Below are 23,247 nucleotides of genomic sequence, written 5' to 3'. Positions count from 1 at the left end.
TAACTTTATTTCTTACAACTACACTGGATTTATCCATTTTATTTCTAAATACTCATTTAGCAACTATAACGGATTGATTTTCTGGTTTAGGAACTAATCTCAAATTGATTTAACTCCTCTTGCATTGCCATAATTCAAGATTTATCATTTACCGCATCTGCAAAGGATTTTGGTTCAATTTGAGACATAAATGTAGCATGCTCACAAGTATTTCTAAATAATGATCTTGTTGTTATGCCTCGTGAGGGATCTCCTAAAATTAAGTCTTTAGGATGAGAAGAAACATATCTCTACTCCTTGGGGAGTGATTAAGAAGTATCTTCATTTTGCTCTTCATTTGTTTCTTCATGTTGCATCTTGATTTCTTGGTATTGTATTCTTTTGGTTATCCTTTGATGACTCTTCTTGTAGTTCTTCATTTGCATTATTATCAACAACAACTTTCTCTGTAAATGAGGGATTAGATTAATCAAACATAACATGCATAGACTCTTACACAACTAGAGTTCTTTTTTTATAAACTCTATAAGCTTTGCATGAGTTTGAATACCCAAGAAAGATGCCAACCTCAGATTTTGGATCAAATTTACCAAGATTATCTTTTGTATTCAAAATAAAACATTTGCATCCAAAAACTTTGAAATAACCAATGTTATGTTTTCTATCTTTTTAAAGTTCATAGGGAGTTTTATTGAGATGAGATCTAATCAACACAAGATTTAAAACATAACAAGCGGTGTTAACGGTCTCGGCCCAAAAATATTTCGGCAAAGAATTTTCATTCAACATGGTCCTAACCATTTTTTGAATCAACCTATTCTTTTTCTCAACAGCTTCATTTTCTTATTGAGTTCTAGGTGATGAAAATTGATGCACAATGCCTAAATTGTTGCAAAAGGTTTCAAATGCAATAACATACCCGTTTTCATTTTGAATTTTCTTACAAAACACTTTAAAATAATCAAGAGTATCATCCTTATTAGCTAAGAATAATACAATGTATATATTGAAAAATCATCAACAATTACAAAAGCATAATACTTCCCACTCAAACTAGCATACTTTTAAGGACCAAATATGTCTATGTGAAGTAGTTACAAAGGTTTTGAAATAGAAATATGATTTTTGCTTTTAAAAGGGGTTTTGATTTGTTTACCAAATTAGCATGTTTCACAAATTCTATCTTTTTTAAATCCATATTTTGGAAGACCTTTAACTAAATCGTTTTTGAAAATCTTTGAAATTAAACCCATGCTTGCATGTCCTAGTCTTCTATGTCATAACCAACCATCATCATGCAATGCGGAAAAACATTTATCATGGTTAGATGCACAATTTATATCATTGGTATAAACATTAACACATCTATTTCTTACAAATAAAATCTTGTCATCACATGCATTCTCAATAACACATCTAGTCTTATCAAAAAGTACTTTATAACCCTTATCACACAATTTACTAATGCTAAGCAAATTATGTTTTAAGTTTTCAACCAAACACACATTTTCAATAAGAGTAGAGGCTACATTACCGACATTATCAATATCAATTATATTTCTTTTTGAATTATCTCCGAAGAAGACATTTCCACCATTCTCGATCTTGGTAAAGCTTGAAAACCAAGAGTAATTCTCTGTCATGTGTCTTGAACATCCACTTCCAAGTACCACTTATTTTTCTTTTTCTTTGATCCCTGCAGAAAATGTTTCTATGTTTTAAGTACCCAAAACTTATTGGGTCCTTTAGTGTTAACAATGACTCCTTTTGAAACCCAAATACATTTAATACCATAATATGCATATATTTTCATTGGACATCTATTTTTCGTGTGACCATCTTGATTACAATAATGACATACAACTTGATTGTTAATGAAGGTACTCTTCACAAAGTAATTATTTTAATACTTTTGTTTCAAATTTGGCTTATAACCAATACCTCCTTTGTCAAACACACATTTTTGTGAATTAAGCAAGTTATCCAACACCTTTTGCCCATTTGTGAATTTTAGCACAATTTTATTTAGCTCATTATTCTTCTTCTTAAGCACTTCATTCTCTTTTACCAATTCATCAACATGTGATTTTTCATGCTCATATGAAGTACTTTGTTTACCCTTAAAAGATGCAATCCTATCATGCAACATTTTATTGTCTATTTCTAATTCTTTTATCTTTTCATTCAATGAATCATTGCATTTTTGCAGGGCATCCTTTTCATTTGTAAGTTATAGCATTTTCTTTTTAAGGCATGCATTTTTTTTTATCAATTTTTATCCACTCATAATGCAATTCTTTAAAGGCATTATATAACTCATCATATGTTAGAAGATCACTTACTTCATCCAGTTCATCAAATGATTCTTCTCCAATTGCCATGAAAGCTAAATTTGTCATCTTTTAATGCTCTTCATCATCACCTGTTTCCTCATCGCTATCAACCAATGTGGCTACCATTGCTTTTTTCTTGAGCTTGTTGAGAATAGGACATTCCAATCGTATGTGTCTGGGTTTCTTGCATTCGTAATAAGTAATTTGCTCCTTCTTCTCCTTTTGATTTTTGAGGTTTTTGAACTTTCTCCGCACTAGTTTTTTTTTAGAATTTTCTGAATTTCTTAGTCAGCATAGCCATCCCTCATCATCTAGCTCACTTTCCTCATCACTTTTACGTTTTGAAATTTTGAGAGCAATGTTTTTCTTCTTCTTCTCTTCATGTATTTTTTTTGCTGCCAAGTCTTCTTGCTTTTTAAATGGCAGTCCTCTTAGGTCTCCATTCTTTTGGAAGTAACCTAATGATTTTCTGGACTTTCTCGCTATTTGAAAAAAATTTTCCTAAGACTCCTAGAGTGTTCACTATGTCCATAAATCTTGTATACATAGAATATACACTTTCATTTTTGTTCCATTTGGAAAAATTCATATTGATGAGTGTATCTATTGATTTTAGACTTTAACTTGATTTGTCCCTTCATAGATAACCTCAAGTTTATTCAATATTTCTTGAGCACCTCTTACAACTAGGTACTCTATGAAATTCTTTATTATCAATAGCACAAAACAAAACATTCATTGCCTTGGAGTTTAAAGATTTTTTTTTCTAACTCACTCCATTGACTTCACGGTTTTGGAATATCATTTCCTACTTCATTTGTAGTCATAGGCATGAATAGACCATCACAAACAACTTCCCAAATTTCATAATCTAAAGCTTACAAATAAATTCTCATCATAGTTTTCTAATATAAGTAGTCATTACCATCAAAGAATGATGGCCTAGTTGTGGATTATCATTTCCTAAAAGTATAGTCATTTTAGGTTGTCATTAATATTTTACTCTAGACGGTTAAGTCCTAATAAGAGAACCTTACTCTAATACCAAATAAAATACTATTTAAGTAACCCAAGAGGGGGTGAATTGGGTTTCTAAAAATTTATTCAATGCTTGAAAAAAAACTTATTTCATCTTAAACGAATTTAAAACAATAATAAATAAATCAACCAAAATGTAAAAAGATAAGAGAAGAGAGATTCAAACGTAGAAATTTTTACGTGGTTCGACCAACCTTGCCTCTGTTCATGCCTCCAAACTCACCAAGCTTGAGGATTCTACTAGTCAAGGCTTCAAGGACACTTATAATTGACTTCACAGGTGTCAATCAACCTTTACACCAATAGATTATCCTCAATCTCTTAACTAAGTACTCCCAACACTTACAATCACTCAAAACAATGATTACAAATGTATTTTTCTCTCACACAAAATATATAATTAAAAATTAATGCTCAATGAAGCTCAATGAATATTGTATTCTCAATTATAAACTCCATGATAACATTTCGATCAATTTTTGTTTGAATTGATTAAGCTTATTTATAGTTAGAACTGAAAACTAACCGTTATTGATTTTCTGCATACTGTCAGATTGCTGTTTATCACTTATTAGATCATCATTTTAACTTTGGCAAGTTACTGTTGCGACGAAATGCAAATTGTCATATCACCGTTTGCAGGAAGTCGGATTACTGTTATCGTTCTAGAAAGGGAAATTATCAATTTGATTTAAACGACATGGTTCGATTGTTGTTTTGATGGCTAAGGCTTATACAAATGACACATGGAGCTTGGCTATTCAAATGGTTGTTATAAGCTGTTGAAAAAGGTAGAAAAGTTTTGGGTTTGTTACAAAACTAGGAACGGATGTTGACAGAAATATCCATATTTGATTGTCTATATAGCCTTAGAACTTGTTCTTTGGCTCATTCAGTTTCTTTACACTTCCTTGATAACATTGTATCTTGTATTCTCATCAAATAATGAAAACTCTCTTCGATTTTCACAGTAGATGTAGGTTGCTGATGGCCGAGTTACTCTAATCCTTTGTGTTGATTTTGTGATTCTTATGCTTCTTTGTGTTTAAATCTTATTAGTTTGCATTGATCATATTTGAGACACGTCGATTAGGTAATTAGGTTTTGAATTGGGAGATCTAAAACTTGAAATTGAATCTTAGAGGAGACTTGAATCAGTAGTTTGTGGGTTCAAGCTCAACATGTATGGAAAAAATATATTATATTCTTTTAATTTTTATTAAAATTATATTTATTATATACTATTAAATTTTATTTTATAATTATATTTTTTTAATATAATTATATCTTAAAAATTCGAACACTTTAATATAAAACACTACCTTAAGCGGTAAGCACAAGTTTATCAACAAAAATAATGGTCGCATTCAAGCAAATGAGACCTTTGGACATTAGCGGCAACTTCTAAAGTGGTAACAGTAACATACAGCTCAACATAGATAATTCCTGCACTTTCATTAGAAGATTGGAGAAGATGCTACTTGTAGCACGTTTGAAAGTGTAATGAAATAGTTGGGTTGTCAAAGTCCAGCTATTAATATATTTGGTAATACTTATACCTGGATTTTGACAACTTAACAAATTTTTTTTTCAACTTTTAATTCACAGTTGTAACTTTTACTTTACAGTAGCTGTACCTTAAAAACTACATCATCTCACTTTCAAAGACACCCTTAATTTGATCGCAAGAACGATAACAACTTCTAAAAAAACAAACCCAAAATAAAATCTTTAATTATTTCACAAAGTGGAGTAGTAATTATCGTCCACAATTCCCTTGTTTCAAACATGCATGGAAACGTGACACGTGCTTTTCCGCACATGACAAGTCAAAGTGTAGCTAAGGCCAAGTGTATCAATTTTCTACGAGTAGCGAATGAGAAAAATTGTCTTATTCTTGACTGCTAATCAGATCTCTGATTATTTTAAATTTAGTATGATCATTAATATTATACATCTTAAATTTTTATCCTAAAAATTTATTTTGAATAATATAGTATTTATTAATTAAATAATAAAATAATAAATCTAATTTATTTAAACCTTATATTAAATTATTAATTACTTAACAAATACGACATTATATATTCTATTATTTAAAATAAATTTTTAAGAAAAAACTTAAAATACTTATCGTCATTAAAAAAATATTTTTCTTTCACTAAAGTTATTTCACAAATATAATATAGAAATCTGTGATCATGCACACGGTAATAGGACAATCATTGAAGCAGAAATGATAGTTGTCTATTGCCCATCTAAAATCTATTACTAATAAAAAGGAAAATAAAAAAGCTTTAATTTTTTTTTCATATAGGGCCAGCCAAATGTTACCCTCCAATTAAATTAATATTTAAAAAGGAATATGCCCTTTTCACCCCAAAGATTTGATGTAATAATTCATTTCATCCTTATTATTTAAATAACAGCCTATTTCATCCTTATTTTTTAAGCAATAGCCCAAAACACTCTTTCATTAATTTACTACTATTATACTATATAATTCATTCAGGGTAAAATAGGATTTCTAAATAATAATGAATTATTTTAAAATAAACTCTCTAACACAAATAAAAAAATCTAACTTTAAGGATAACTTAATAAATAAACAATAATAACATTAAATAATATGTAAAATATATATTTAGGAAAAAAAACATGGATTTCACAGGCACTGGAGTAATTTTTTTTATCCTTTAGCTTATCCTTAACTTTAATATGGTCGAGATAAATAAATAAATAAATAATCAATCAGTGTTGTTATTCTAGCAAAAGTAATTACAAACTCCTTCATTTACTTAGAAAATATGCACTAAATACATTACAACATATATTTAAAAATACTACCAAATAAAATACACTACATTGAATTGTATTTTTTTAATCTTTTAGCTTATTCTTAATCTGACTATAGACAATGATTCCTGACTTAAAAGAATTATTATTATTATTATTTAGTTTACTTCATTAAAAAAATTAATAAACACACACACAAGTTACAAATTCTTTAGTATTATTTTTGTTTCATTAAGTTATCCTTAAATTTTAAATTTATACAAAAAGTCAGATGTTCTCTTCAAATTTATATTTTAAAAAGTTTTGTATTTATTCAACTGAAAATCCTATTTTGTCCTCAATAAATTATAGAGTAAACTAATTGTAAATTTATAGAAGGTTATTTTGGACTATTGTTTAAAAAATAAGGATGAAACAAGCTATTGTTTAAAAAGTAAGGATGAAATGTGCTGTTTTTTCAAACCCTAAAGATGAAAAGAGATTTTTTCCTATTTAAAATTATCCCATCAACTGTAATTATAATAAATTAAATTAATATTTATTAAACTTTCGAGTTCCCACTCCGTAAATACCCCTGGATTTAATCGATGAATACAACTTTGTCAACGAATATAAAAGTGAAAAGTCACGTTCCAGCCAAATGTCACCTTTGGACATACAGCTCAGCAAGACGGATGACCACCGATCACAAGAACAATATTTCAAACATGCATTGGAATCTTTAGTTATTTCACAAAGGGAAAAGGATAAACACACCCCCAACGTTTAACCAAAGGGATAAAAATCCCCTAATGTTTTAAAAAAGATATTTACACCCCCAATTTATTATAATTTTACCATTATACCCTTCTAGCATATAAAAAAAATTATTAGATTATCCAATTTGTCTATATATTGTTAATAAAATCATAAATATACCCTCATTTCCTCATTCCTCTATTTAAATTTTTATTAATAATTAATTTTCAAAAAAGACATCTACACACTTAAAAAAATTGTAAATAAATTATAATTTTAAAAATAAAATTGGTTATTAATACCATAATAAATAACATAGAAAATTGGTTATAAATGTACAAGTTTAAAAGATTGACATGTGGAGAATTGTTAAATATACAAGTTTAAAGTTTAAATAAAATTGGTTATTAATAACTAATTTTATTTTTAAAATTATAATTTATTTACAATTTTTTTAGATGTTTAGTTGTCTTTTTTGAAAATTGGTTATTGATAAAAATTTAAATAGAGGAATTGGGCAATGAGGGTATATTTATAATTTTTTTATAATATCCAATTTGTTTATTTATAACTTTATTAACAATATATAGACAAATTGAATAATTTAATAATTTTTTTTAATATGCTAGAAGGGTATAATAGTAACATTATAATAAATTAGGGTGTAAATGTCTTTGTTAAAATATTAGGGGGGTTTTTGTCCCTTTGACTAAACGTTGGGGATGTGTTTGTCCTTTTCCCTTTCACAAACGTAGCAGTGATGCCCACCAATATTTCAAACATGCATTGTGACTCACGCTTTTCCGCGTGACAAGTGAATTTTAGTTGAGGCTTGTGTAAATTTTCTACGTGATGTTGACTTTCTCTTAACTATTTTTTATAGAGAATTATCAATAACTTAATTAATAATACATTATATATTATACTATTAAAAATAAAATTTAAGATGCCTATTATTATTTAAAAAGAACGAATAATTTTATTTTGCTAAAGTTATTTCACAAAAATAATAAAGAAATTTGTGATCATGCACACTGTGATAGGACAATTATTGAAGCAGAAATAATATTTATCTGTTGCCCATCCGAAATCTATTATATTACTAATTTAAAGGAAAATAAAAAGTACCTTATATCTTTTTAATTATTATTATTTTTCAATGGAGAACTAGTCAAATATCAGTCTCTTGTTAAACTCTTGTCCCTTCGTATCTAAAAGTGAAAAATGTGTTTAATATTTTGTCTGTAAATATAATGACAAATTAAACTGAACCAGAACAAATCCTTTCACTGGAACCCATTATATAACAGATCAAAATAATATGTAGATATACCTAATTGTATAGCAATGAAAGCTTATTAAGTTAAAACAAAATAATGTTTTGTGACTTCGAAATTCTCCATTTGAATCTCCAACTTAACAAGATTCAAGATTAGCATTATAGACCCCATACTTTAGCTTCTCAACGAAGGGAAAAAAATAAAATAAAATTGAACAAATTGAGTCTGGTGATAAGAACTAAGAAGAATGAGATGATGTTGCCCATTTTTTTTTTTTAATAAAAATTTTAAGGAAGAAGCGAAAGTGAGAAAGAAAGATTTATGTTTGTGAAAATGGAAGAGACGATAACAAGGTAGGAATTGTATTATAAGACTGCAATGCTAAGTGGCTTGGTTCAGTAGGTGAGACAGTTCATCGAGCATCTTTGCATTTCCATCAAACCACTTGATTCTTTCTGTGTTGATTGTTCAGATTATGTACTGAAAACAATGAACAACAAAGGGTAATTTGTAATCAATTCAGTCATATAAACATTTAAAAACAAAAACCAAAAAAAAAAGGTGGCAGGATATTTATGGATGCCTGGCCTGGTGGTAAAAAGGATTTAGAGCCACAAACCTTTTTGACCAAACCAAAAATATGAGTTGATCTAATTAATCTCGGAAATAGTTATTGAACTTCATATGACCCCCCCAAAAAAAAAGGATGATTGTTAAAGTAATAAATCTACAAGTCATCACAATTGTGCAACTCTACAGCAAGCATTCTTTCCAATGGGCGATTCTAAAACCACAAATCCACTGCCGAAATTTTATTAACTGAAAATAGAGAAAGATTGACACACTAGATCACAAGAACAAGATGCAATTAAATCTAATAAAAAAAAAAGGAAATACATATTCAAACATATTAATAATCAAGATACTCCGGAAGTACGACATCCAGGGAGAAAGCATTTTGGGCGGCTTGATCCTCCCATTGTAGTTCTTCCCACCACTTTTTCGTTCCCTCGATGACAACTCGACGTTCCTTCGCACTGCTGGAATTGAGTGGGAGCTTCTTCAGCTCTGGGCAACTATATATTTGAATTTTCTTCAGCTTTGGAAAGGGCAGGGGATTCGGGTAAATGCTCTTCAAATTTACATTATTAAATATGTTTAGAGCTTCGAGTTGTGCGAAAAAGTTATGCTCTGATCCGATGATCTCTGAAATATCTCTCAATTTATCAACACTGATTATGTCTTCCACAGCATGACACCGACTTATTTCTAGCTCCTTGAGGTTTTGGACAAAAACTAGCCACGTTAAGTCCTTCATTTTTTCGCAATTTTCTACGCTAACTATGCTGAGACTGCGGAAACCACTTTGAAAAAGTTTCTTTACCTCTTCTGGGCCGTCAATCCTCATCTCTTCCAAGTCACTGTCTTCAAGATGCAACTCCTGAAGATTCTCCATGTATGCTAGATGTAAGACATTGAACAGTGGACATTCACATTGGTAAACCACTACAGATTGAGTGATGCTCACCAGCTTTGGATATTTAAAGAACTTTTGGACAGCAAGTGAACTCCGGAAGGACCAGCTTAAAAAATTTAAATGCTTCAAACCCAGCAATTCCTTCATCAAAAGTCCAGCATCATCACATAGAACGTTACCTTCTTCTTCTGTTACAGTTACACAATTAGAACCGCACCCAAGCAACCTGAGCACCTCCAACTTTGAAAAGCCAGATATCAACTGATGTGGAATTATAGACAACATATATGCGTGCTCCAAGTTCAAATATCTCAGCTTCTCCAATGCCTTCAGCTCTTGCGGCAGCCCAGTTATCTCAGTCCATGATAGATCAAGATGATGTAATGAAACCAGACTTGAAATCCCTGAAGGTAGTTTACTTAGGGCATTGCTTCCTAGACTTAATACTCTAAGAGAAGACATCGATTGAAAGAAGCCATCAGTGATCTCGTCAATCGAATTTGCAATCAGGAGTAAAGTTATGAGACGTGGAGACGTGGGAATTTCCGATAGGCTGTCAAATCTATTTCCCCTCAGAGATATCCGTTTGGCACCTTCCCATTCTTCAACCGCTGGCGCTTCGGTCAACCTAAATCCAGTGCGAACCAGATAGTTCTCCTTCTCCTTCTCTATCGTGCATGCTACCCATAACGACATCTCACGAATCATATCGTGCATTTTTACATGATCATCGCCTTCTTCCTCCAACAAACATGCATGAAGAAGATCATTAATAAATTCCCATCCATCATCAAAATCATCCACAAATCCTTCACTGATCCAATAATCAATCAGTTCCCTTTTAGAAATTTTGTAGTCTTCAGGATATAAACAACAATACAGGAGACAAGAACGAAGTTCATCCGACAAACTATCATAGCTGAACTTTAAACGCGAGAACACCTTTTCTTCCATACCTGAGAATTTAGAAGCTGATGTTCTTATTTTCTTAATTGCACGTTTCCAATCTCCAATGTTACTTCGGCTTTTCATGGCTCGACCTACTGTTTTAAGCGCTAGCGGCAACCCACCACACTCTCTTGCCAAGGTTTTGGCTAGCTCTGGAATACTGGCATGACTATCAAGAGTGGATCTTTCGACCATCTTCTGAAATAATTTCCAGGCTTCATCATGTGCCAAACACGACACTTCTACCTTTTCAGCGTCCATTTGATCGCAAACATCAACTGAACGAGTTGTCAAGACTATTTTGGACCCAGCGTTTAGATTTTGAAGAGGGACACCCATATCTTTTAAATTAATGGGCTTCCATATATCATCCAATAACAACACAAACTCCTTTCGGCTTAAAATGCTAGAGATGTCCACAGCCTTTTCTTCAGGACTTTTTTTCTTCCACCAGTTTTCTGAAAAGCCAATCCTTTTTCCAATGTCATCTTGAAGTGTTGACACAGCAGCCCAGATAACAACATCAAAATGATGCTGTTCATGGCAGAAGTTGTTATTGACTTGTGTTAAAAGGGTAGTTTTGCCGACTCCCCCTATACCGTACAAGCCAATAATTCCCCTGTTCTTGTCTTGATCAGTGATACATTTCCAAACTCGATAAAGTAATAATTCTTGACCAACAACCGTGTGATCAACAGGTAATTCAATTGCTGCACCATCTGGCGTTATCTCAACAAGGACTTCCAATTCTTCTCCATCTTTCTTTAAATTGGTCACTTGATCCGTCAACTCCACCACTTTTCTCCCGAAATTGTAGCTTGAAACCAAATCTCTGGAAAATAGGCCTCCAAGACACAATCTGTCCATTTCTTGAGCTCTAAGTTGTTGCAGCTCCGTAAATTCAGTTTCCAGTTTTTGCACATCTTCAAGCCACCCTACGACCTGGTTCGTTCGTCTGGTTCGAGGAGCTTGTTCATCAACCTCAACCCTGGTCCTCAGATCGTCCCTTGTTCGAGTCAATTTGTGAAATTCAGTCTCCAAGCCCCCAAGATTTTTTTCGAGGCCCCATATATATTTTGCTTGTTCACCAACGCAGTTTAAAGTTCGATCAAATAAGTCTGCTGGTAAGAAGGTTGAGACTAAATTACCCATTGTCGTCGACGAAAAGAGGAAGAGAAACAAAAGAGTACAATGGAAAGAATTAAGCTAATTTGGTGAGGGTTATATTTAGAGACGCACAATACTGAAATAAAAATATGCTACGTATGTTGCTTGATTCGTTGTTTAAATAGAGGAGTGCTTGCTACAGTCGTTATGGGCGACTGTGTCGCCACGTGTCATTATTTGATTTCCGTATAATTTTGAATTGATAATAAAACTAGAAAATAGAACCGCACTTCGTGCGGCTTTAAAAAAAATTTTTAGTCTTATTTTTTTTATTACTTTGCACTTGATGAAACTGATAAAAAATATGAATTATTTTTTTTAAAGATGACACAGCCTTATAAAACTAATGTTATTTATGAAAGTTAATTATTTTTTGTTAACATTAAAAATATATATTAATGTGTATAGTTAAGTGTACACTACCTTTTCATCAATAAAAATTATGTTCACACTAATCAACTCTCCATTTTTTTTTTGTATTAACAGACTCCCACATCTTACAAAGTCTAACCCTTATCATCTAACTATCTTTATCATTGTTTAACTCATGAAGAAAATAGTACTCCATGAAGCACACAATACTAAAAATTTAAATAAGTCAAAAAATAAAAACACAAGAACATTTCTAAAGAGGATGTTGGTTAAATAATAAAAAAAAACTCAAACATAATAAATCTTAAATGCTTAATATTTATAGAGTTTGAAGAAGCCAAAAGACACTAAATAAAAGGTTGCATAATTAAATATGGGATTATGACATTAAAATTATGTCCTAGTGGCATTGGTGAGAGAAGATGAAGGAACATTCCTTCCTATATTAATTAGTTGATATATTTTAAACCACTAAAGTTTAGTTGTTGGCTTAATAAAATAAATGAATGTTTCAAAACTTATAATTAATTTATTATTAATAGTTACATATTGTTGAATTTAAATAGAAAGAGGAAGAGACATGTAATCTTTTGTAATCTATTAATTATTTTCTATTTTTAATATTTTGTAATGTAATCATTTTTTAATCTCAACCAATATATTAGATAATAGAGAATATAAAAAGATGAGAAATAATAATGCCACAAATCTTAACTACTTAATATTTATAGAGTTTGAAGAAGCCAAAAGGCACTAAACAAAAGGTTGCATAATTAAATATGAAGTTATAGCATTAAAATTAGACCCTAATGGCATTGTTGAGGGAAGATGAAGGAACATTCCTTCCGATATTAATTAATTGATATATTTAAGCCACTAAAGTTTAATTGTTAGCATAATAAAATAAATAAATGTTTCGAGATTTATAATTAATTATTATTAATGGTTACATATTATTGAATTTAAATAGAAAGAGGAAGAGACATGTAATCTTTATAATCTAATAATTATTTTTTATTTTTAATATTTTGTAAAGTAATTATTTTTTAATTTCAACTAATTTATTAGCTAATAGAGAATATGAAATGATGAGAAATGATGATGCCACATCACCTCTTGTAGTCCGAACTTTATATATATATATATAGATAGATAGATAGATAGATAGATAGATAGATATATAGATAGATAGATATAGATTTTTTAATATTTTGTAATGTAATTATTTTTTAATCTCAATCAATATATTAGATAATAGAGAATAAAAAAAGATGAGAAATAATGATGCCACAAATCTTAAATATTTAATGTTTATGGAGTTTGAAGAAGCCAAAAGGCATTAAACAAAAGATTGAATAATTAAATATGTGACTATGACATTAAAATTAGGCTCTAATGGCATTGTTGAGGGAAGATGAAGGAACCTTCCTTCCTATATTAATTAATTGATGTATTTTAAGCCACTAAAATTTAATTGTTGGCATAATAAAATAAATAAATGTTTCAAGACTTATAATTAATTATTATTAATGGTTACATATTGTTGAATTTAAATAGAAAGAGAAAAAGACATGTAATCATTTATAATCTAATAATTATTTTATATTTTAATATTTTATAATGTAATTATTTTTTAATTTCAACCAATTTATTAGATAATAGAGAATATGAAATGATGAGAAATGGTGATGCCACATCACCTCTTGTAGTCCCAACTTTATATATATATATAGATATGAGTAACTTTTAATTTATTTTAATATTATTATCTATATGCTGAGTGAATATACCTTAATATCCTCATCTTCTCTCTGCAAATTTTTTTCCTTCCTGCCCACTGCAACTTCTTCAATTTCTTTGTCAACTTCTTTTCTGTTGAGGACATTGATGGATGATTTTAGTAGAGGATTTTGCAATAGGTTCACTGGAAATTCAATCTCTAAATGGGTCAATTGCCTTCTTACAAAAAATAAAATTTTAAAAAATATTTTGTTTTAAAAAATAAATAACAAATTTATCTTAATCATGTAGATAGAACCGTTTACCCCTAGAAAATATCATATCAGTATTTTCTATTTTTTCAATCTTTCAACAAATAAGCAAGAAAGAAAAGAAATTGATGAGGAAATTGAAGAAGAAGTTGCAGTGGTTAAGAGAAAAAAAAAAAAAAAAAAACCACTTGGAGAGAGGCAGAGGTTGAGGACATTAAAGTAAATTTACTCAATATAAAAATAATAATATTAAAATTAAATTAAATGTTATTAATATTTTATTATTTAATTTAAAATTACACATAAATCAAAATAATAGAACATGTGGCAAGAGGGTAAACTAGCGACTGGTGCACCTTTCCATAGCAAATTTAAAATTTAAATATCAACGTTTACACGTCATACAAAATTTATTTTTCAACCATGTAATGACATAATTAATATTAAACCTTAAAATATTATTTAAAATAAAAATTTTGTATCTTTAACTTTGGATAAAAATTTAAAATACTAAATCAATCATTATTAAGTAAAAAATAAAAAATAAAAACACAAAATAAAATTTGTTACTAATTTTTACTTAATAAAAAATAAACACAATGCTCAATTCTAATCCCTTAAATTTACAAGTGTAATCATAACGATGTGAAGAATCATTTTTTTTTTTTGGTGAAAACAACAGTGCAGAGCCAATGAATTAATGTAAAATCAAAATCATCTATTTGACCAAAATGCTAACCTACCAAAATAATAAAAAAGTTGAAAAAATAATTATTTTTTATTGTTATTATTATTATGTGTCCAGTTGGTGTTGACAATCTATTGCTGGCCGCGATCTGTGTATGGGTTTTGATGGCCATATTTTAAGAGACGACCAAGAAATCAGTCTTAATGAAGATTGCAAAATTAGTAATCATTCAGCAAAATATAATACGTCGCAGTTTATTTGTTACTGTGAGTTTAATTGGGATTCAAATACTAAAAGGATTTTATTGTTGTTGTTAACAAAATATTAAAAGCAAATTTATACTTTTCATTGCCTGGAAAACAAGAACAGGTCAAAGAAAATGAGAGTTCAAAAATAGTACTAATTAGACATTAGACATCATTAATCGTAAGAATAGAAATCTAAATACATTACTACAATATTAAAAAAAAAAGACTTTAGGCTTGTTTTGTTAGTTATTTGAAATCTAAAATTTTATTAACTTCATATTCTTTTTTTTTTAAAAAAAATTAACTTACATCTGATTTTAAGATATTTGCATTTGAAAAGAAAAAATAAACTTTTGAAACTTTTATCTTAATAAAAAAATGTCTGAATGTGAAGTATATATTATATCCCAAAAATATCTCTATGAAATATACTTATTTTCTAAACTATAAAACTTATTTTTTATTTAAAAAAACATAGATGTTAAATAACCATATTTGAGATATTTTTTATTTAAAAAAACAAATAAGATATCACTTATATTCAAATGTATAAAAAAGAAAAACAAACATGTTATTTACATGTCTATATTCAAAATCATTCAGACTTTAAAAAAATTTAAACTTATTCAAATTTCAAATAAAATAAATAAATAAATAAACGTTACCTTCAAATCATAATATTTTATATGCAAAGTTACAATTCAATCCTTCTAGCCTAATGATATTATGGAAAATTAACTTTTAGCAATGGACGAAGATAACCCTAAATATATAATTACAAAAGCGAGATAAAAATGAATTCGAAATAGGTTACCGTTCACCAGAATCTAATGGATATGGATGCAGCTCGCATTTTGAATTTTGGCATGGGAATCTAATGTATTGATACGAAAGCGTTCAAAATAATCAATTAATTATTTGCAAATAATTCAAAAAAATCAACAAATACATTAATAATTGTGTATTAACTTAATACTTACAAAAAAATGTTAAATAAAAAAGAGTGCAAGGTAAAATTTACAATGTATTGTGACAAAACACAATAAAAATTTACAATGAAGAGGTAATACGTTACTAGTGTTGCAGTATAGCTGGACTGGATCTGATATAAAACCACATTAACTTTGGATCAACATTGATGACACTTGTTGACATTAAATTGTTAATATTAGTACTGGACATTTAAAAATTGTATCAATCACTCAAGAAATAACATATTATATATTATATTATTTAAAATAAATTTTAAAATATTTATTGCTACTTACAAAATTAATTTTCTTTTCTTAAAGGACAATTATTGAACAAAAATGAAATTTGTCTGTTTCCCATCCGAAATCTATTACTAATATAAAGGAAAAGAAAAAACTTTAATTATTATTTTTTTTCATGTAGGGCCAGGTAAATATCACTTTCTTGTTAAATTAATATTAAAACTATCCCACCAAATATCATGATAGCAAATTAAATAAATATTTACTATAAGACTTCAGCATCTTAAGTTCCCACTCCATAAATATGCCCGCATTTAAAACAAACAAGACTTAAGCGACAAATACAATTTTGTCGACGAGTATTAAGGTCACATTCAAGCCAGAGGAGAGCAGTTAAGGGAAGATAAAATATTACCTTATTGAACCGGTTGTTTCTCTCTCTTCTATTATTAGTTTGTTGTTAATTATAACCTTTGCGGGATTAAAAAAAAAAAAAGAGAAAGGCCCTTTCGTTTTCATCAAACACCTTCTTCTTTAACTGTTCGTGTGACATCATTTATGTCCGTCCATAAACATTACAATGCCAAATGTGAAATGGATTGAACCACATTTCCTTTATGCCGCCACTCCACAAATGTTTATTTTCCCCTCATTCTTCTTAGAAGCCGGAAGCAGAGTCGGTCCTGTTACGTGTTTATTTCTGTGTTAGTTGTGTAGAGTATATTCTGAACACACTGGCGAAAAAGGGATTTGTAATCAATTCAGTTATATAAACATTAATAAATAAATAAACAAATAAAAATGGTGGCAGTATATTTGTGGCTGCCTGGCCTGGTGTTAAAAAGGATTTAGAGCCACAAAAGTTTTTGACTAAACCAAAAACGAGTTGGATCTAATTAATCTCGGAAGTAGTTACTGAACTTCATGTGGGGAGAAAAAAAAAAAAAAAAAGGATAATAGCAAAGCAATAAATCTACAAGTCATCAAAATCGTGCAACTCTATAGCAAGAATTCTTTCAAGTGGGAGGATCCTAAAACCGAGAATCCACTGCTGAAATTTTATTAACTGAAAATAGAGAACGATTGACACACCAGACAACAAGAACAAGATGCAATTAAATCTAATGAATTCTCAGTAGGAGGATTATCTCACTGATTTTTCTTTTTTTTCTTTTTTCAAAACATCTTACCGAGTGTAAGTACAGAAAAAAAAAATTAATATTTACAAAAATTTCAGCGTATGAGTTCTCACTGTGACATTTAAAACAAACAAGACTTGAACGATAATCACAATTTTGTCAATGAAAATAAAGGTCACATTCAAGCAAATGTGGCCTTAGGACATTGGTGTCAACCTCCAAATTTTTATGGCATCATTTTAAATTTAGTCTATTTAGTAATATTATATATTTCAAAATTTTATCTTAAAAATATTTTTCAAATGATACAATATCTATTAATTAATAATGAGATAATGTAATTAATTTATTTGGATCTTATATTTTTTTTGAATCATTTAATAAATGACACATTACGTACTATATTATTTTAGATGAAATCTGATATAAAAATTTGAGATATCCATTATTACTGAAAAAAAAAGAATAATTTTTTTCATAAAATTATTTCACAAACGTAATATAGAAATTTGTGATCGTGCACACAATGACAGGACAATTATTGAAGCATAAATTGTATTCGTCTGTTGCCCATCTAGAATCTATTACTAATATAAAGGAAAATAAAAGTTTTAATTATTATTATTATTATTATTTTTCAAGTAGGGCCTGCCAAAAATCACTCTCTTGTTAAATTAACATTTAAGATTATCCCACCAAATATTGTAACAGATTAAGGTGGCTTTTTTTTTTTTTGTCTGAAATCTGAATAGATCTGAATTAGTCTGAATTCTGAATAGATCTGAATGTCTAAATCTGAATAATATATTTGTTTTTTTCGTCTGAATCTCAGAAAATAAGTATTTAGTTTTTTTTTTTAACTTAAAAAGATGAAAATATGTACTTTTACATTTGTATCCTTATTAAATTTGAATGTCAAATAAATAATATATTAAATACCACAATATTTTAATATTTATAAGTAAAACTATATTCAAGTAAATACATAATTATTTTAGAATTTTAATATATAAAATACCATAAATTTCAAATTTTATCGTATATAATATAAGAAAGAAAAAATATGGATATTTTTATGTGGGGTAAATATCTATAGGTGAGTTTTGGGATAGACATGAAAAATAAATTATAAAGCAGGGATATTTTTTACATTAGTAAGTAATTGACTTAATTTAGATTTCTCCATTAAGTAAAAAGCCAAAAAAAATGGCTTATTTTATTAAGTCAAAATTTTCTAAAAAGTCTCATTAAGTTATAAAAACAAACACCTCTAATTAACTTAATTAATTAAGTTAAGTCACTTTAAGTTATTAAGTTAAAAAACAAACGCCACCTAAATTAATATTTACTTCTATTTCATCATTTGATCTCCCACTTCATAAATATGCAAGCATTTAAAACAAACAAGACTTGTGCGACAAATACAATTTTGTTAATGAATATAAAGGTCACATTCAAACGTGGAAAAATATGTGAAAAAATCTTTAATTATTTCACAACTGTAGTAGTAACGTCGTCTTCTTCTAATGGGGATTTATTTGGCTCCCTACATTAAGAGTAGAGTAGTCCAAATATTCCTCCAATATTAAAGTGAGGGTTGTTCTTCAAACTGTGCCATAATAGAATAATATAAGAGAATCTTAACTGATTTCTGATGATATAATATCAATAGAATTTTAATTATAATATATCAATATATAAAAAAAAAATGTCGTCCAATATTTCAAACATGCATGCATGGAAATTGTGACTTATGCTTTCCGTATGACAAGTCAAATTTAGCTGAGGCCTTGTGTAAAATTTTTTTACAACATTTGAATGAAAAGTATTGACTTATTTCTAACTGGGTCCTGCCACTTTGCAACTTGTGTTCGGTCCCCTATTTTGTCATTTAGTGATTTAACCATTAAATCAACCAAACAGTTGCATAACGGCGCAGCTGTGTTTTGCGTGGTTATTAATATTAACTTCCCTGATAATTACTGAACAATTAGAAATGGAAAAAGTTTCTAAATGTTGACGTATATGTCCAGATTGTTTCAAATTTTTTTACACTCAAATCCATTGACCTAGTTTGACTATTAGAATGAGTATATGTAAATGGACAATAAAGTAATCTTTTGTAAAAATTTCAAAATGAATGAAAAATTAACATGCGTTAATAAATATTTTTATAACATAATATCTATTTAATATACAATAAATTATTTGAATTTGTCAATTACAAAAGAATACATAATAAAAATATATTAATTTGTTAATAATATAATATATGACCAAAATGAACATGTATATGCCTAAATTAAATGTTTCCAATAATATTATTAATGAACAAGTTGCGTAATTTCTAAGGTATATTTAATTAATTTTTTTTTGTTTTAATAGTAGTATCTTCATATGTACAATAACCGAACTTCATGTCTATTCTTTCTTTATTCTTAATTACCAGTTTAGCACCCATGAATTTTATCCTCTATTTGTTTTTCCTTCTTTTCATAAACTCTATCCTAATAAAATAGTTTTAATTAAAACCATCATATTTTATAAATAGATTTTTTTCATTGACAATCATCCTACTGTTGCTTCTTTTTCTTTGTAGTAGTGTGATTTAAAAGTATTATTATTTTTTCATAGATACCGTTGAATAAAGATTTATGGCTCTTAAAATTTTATTATTTATAAACTTATCATTCATGTTCTCTAAAATTCTTGAACTAAACCTTTTCTTGGGAACTTTTTTTTTTTGAATTATACAAATGACTATTTTTTATGTTAAATAAAGGATAACAGAGATAGAGAATAAATGGCTGTAAATTATAGATGTTTATTCTTTGTCCTTAGTAGTAATTTAATGAGTGAATATTTTTATAATATAAACAATTTGATTATAGTATGAGGTTATTTGAACCCACCAAATTACTCTCTGCACCAGTTACTCAAAAAACCCATAGCCTAAATTTGAAAACCTCATAATATCGAAAATAACCCCAATTTAATTCATTTTTTGAACAATAAATTATTCTCTTCTACTTTTTTTTTAGCAAAATTAACTGTTTATGGACTAGATAATCTTACAAATTTTGGAAAATCAAGATAAACAAAAAAATACTTTAAGTTTTGAAAAATTGAACTCTTAATTTGATAGCAATAAACATTAATTTATCTCTTTATTATTCTCTTTTTACTTGTAATGGTAAAAGAATTTCCCTGCAATTTTGTTGTCTTTTGTAAACTTACAACAATCAAATGGGGATTGGTGCTGACTATTAAGTAAGGATGCTCAAATCTTTTTTTCATTTTTTTTGGGGTGCTATTTGCCTTTGGTTTTATTGTTAATTCATGATCATTGTGTAATTCTTCATATATATACACTTCTAGTGTTTATGCAGATTTTAAATATTCCTCCTACTCCATAAAATCTCAATTCATGCGTCGTAAAATTAATACTAAAACTTGCTTAAATCAAAGGTCTCCCAACAACAAATGCAGAGAGTAATTCAATTTGATTCCTTTGTTTCATTATGTTCTTACACCAATTTTTTTTGTTTTTTTTTTGTTTTTGAATGAATTTTATTTGTTTACAATGAAATTATGTCTAGCTTAAAATAAATTGTGAATTTAAATTAGGATAAGAATAAAAGAAAAATATAATTAATTAAGCATATATCTTGTCCTTAATGGTAAATTATGTCATAGGCATTTTAGTAATTGAAATTGTAATAAAAAAATAGGTGCAAAAAGTATTTTGAAGTCAAATAGCCTAATCTTAATTAAAAGGCGAGGTACTACAAGTGTTTTTATGAGTTGAATATCTACAACCCTTAATTTATTTTTTTGTAAGGGTAAAATTTTGTTAATGGTCAACTCAACTGTATAAGTATAAAAAATTAAAGTCAATAAGACTTGAGCATCAAAATTTAGAAATACTATTTTAAAAAAAAATTAACAAAACATAGACTACAGTGCAATTAAATTAAAAAAAGACGAAGCAAGACGTTGCTTACCCTGTTGATGACGTAGTTTTACCAAGTTTGATAATCGAAAAGAAAGTGAAAAAGATTTGTGCAATCTATAAATTTGATAAGAGGAAAGAAAGTAAAAAAAAATTGTACAATATATTCTGGTATTGAGTTCTTAAACTTTGTTTGGGTTACATGAGCTCTATTCAAAATGCTACTTTTTAATATATTATAAATAATTCTCATTCCTTAAATTTAACAGTCCAAAAGTAATGTTAAATGGAGAAAAGTGGGCTGAGTATGGAGAAGAGGTGAAGAAAAATGGGAAAATAAAATTAACATTATACTTATAACTAAATTGTAAATAAGTAAGGACGCAACAGATTCAATCAAAAAAGGACAAAAGAGGGGTACGGTGTCACGGGGGGTACTGAAGCTTTGTCCTTCTAATTGTCACCCACATTATTTTAATTTGCAAATAAGATTTTTTTTTTTTATTTGAGCTCTACTGAATTTTTAAAAATCTCCTATCATACTTTTTTTTAGTGATATATAGTATATGAATAAAATTTAATTTATTATTATTTTTATTTATCAATTACCAATCAACATTGGAGTTATTTTTACTATGATCAAATCAAGAAAAGAATCTTGATCCTTTAATTTAAGTATGTACAATAATGTTATACATCTTAAACTTTTCTCAAATAATGTGGTATTTATTAATTAGATACTGAGATAACATAATTAATTTACTTGAATATCTTATCAAGAACTATCAATTACTTAATTAGTGACACATTACATACCACATTATTGAAATAAAATTTGAGATGGTATTATTACTTAAAAAGAACGAGTAATTTTGTTTTGCTAAAGTTATTTCATAGATGTAATTAATGAATTTTTTATCATGCTCACAATGATAGGACAATTATTGAAGCAGAAATGATATTTGTCTGTTACCCATCGGAAATCTATTACTAATATAATGGAAAATAAAGATTATCCTACGTCTTTTTAATCACTATAATTATTTTTCCATGGAGAACATAGCCAAAAATACTCTCTTGTTAAAATCTTTTCTCTTCCGTATCTGAAAGTGAAAAATGTGTTTAATATTTTAAGTATAAAGAGAAATTAAGTTAAATTAGAACAAAAAGTATTTCACTGGAAGTGAAACCCATTATATAAAAGATCAAAATAATATCTAGATATACTTAGCTAATTGTATAGCAACGAAAGCTTACAAGTTAAAATAATATAATCTTTTGTGACCTTCAAGTTCTCCATTTGATTCTGCAACTCATCACAATTAGCTTTATAGACCTTATATATATATATATATATATTAACTTTCCACGAAGGGAAAAATATATAATAAAATTGAACGAATTGAGTCTGGTGATAAGAAGATAAAAATTTCAAGTAAGAAACGAAAGTGACAAAGAAAGAATTACGTTTGTGAAAATGACTGGAATGCTAAGTGGCCTGGTTGGGTAGGCAAGACATTTCATCGAGCATCTTTGCATTTCCATCAAACACCTTGTTCTTTAACCATGAGTGACATCCTTTATACTCGTCCATAACATTAATATAAAGTACATTACTTTTTTTTTTGTGTGTTTTAATTGAAATAATTCAAACTCAATAATTGGAAGTGAAGCCACTTGATTGAGCAAAGGAGAGCAGTAAAGGGAAGAAGAAATTTTGCCCTATTGAACTTCTTGTTTCTCTCTCTTCCATATTAGTTTGTGGTTAATTATATACTTTGCAACAGAATAATGTAGAATTAATGTATACAACGGTAAGAAGATTACCATGGGGAATTCAGTGTCCTATTTACACTGCACTGTTAC

The 23,247-nt window shown here is 28.3% G+C and overlaps 1 protein-coding gene across 1 annotated transcript; it reads right to left on the bottom strand.

Annotated features, from left to right (window-relative positions):
- Window positions 1-8,967: 8,967 nt before the first annotated feature.
- On the bottom strand, window positions 8,968-11,835 carry LOC127903668 (probable disease resistance protein At5g63020). Its single transcript, XM_052444043.1, has one exon. It carries the CDS (start codon window positions 11,760-11,762, stop codon window positions 9,096-9,098), a length of 2,667 nt encoding a protein of 888 aa, XP_052300003.1. The 5' UTR covers window positions 11,763-11,835; the 3' UTR covers window positions 8,968-9,095.
- Window positions 11,836-23,247: the final 11,412 nt, after the last annotated feature.

This window comes from Citrus sinensis, chromosome 7 (assembly GCF_022201045.2).
Source record: "Citrus sinensis cultivar Valencia sweet orange chromosome 7, DVS_A1.0, whole genome shotgun sequence".
NCBI lineage: Eukaryota > Viridiplantae > Streptophyta > Magnoliopsida > Sapindales > Rutaceae > Citrus > Citrus sinensis.
The sequence above is the reverse complement of the archived record's forward strand: the minus strand, read 5'-3'. Positions and strand labels throughout refer to the sequence as shown.

Coding starts and splice junctions, on each gene's coding strand:
- LOC127903668 (XM_052444043.1), bottom strand. CDS start 11,762: ATGGGTAATTTAGTCTCAACCTTCTTACCAGCAGACTTATTTGATCGA.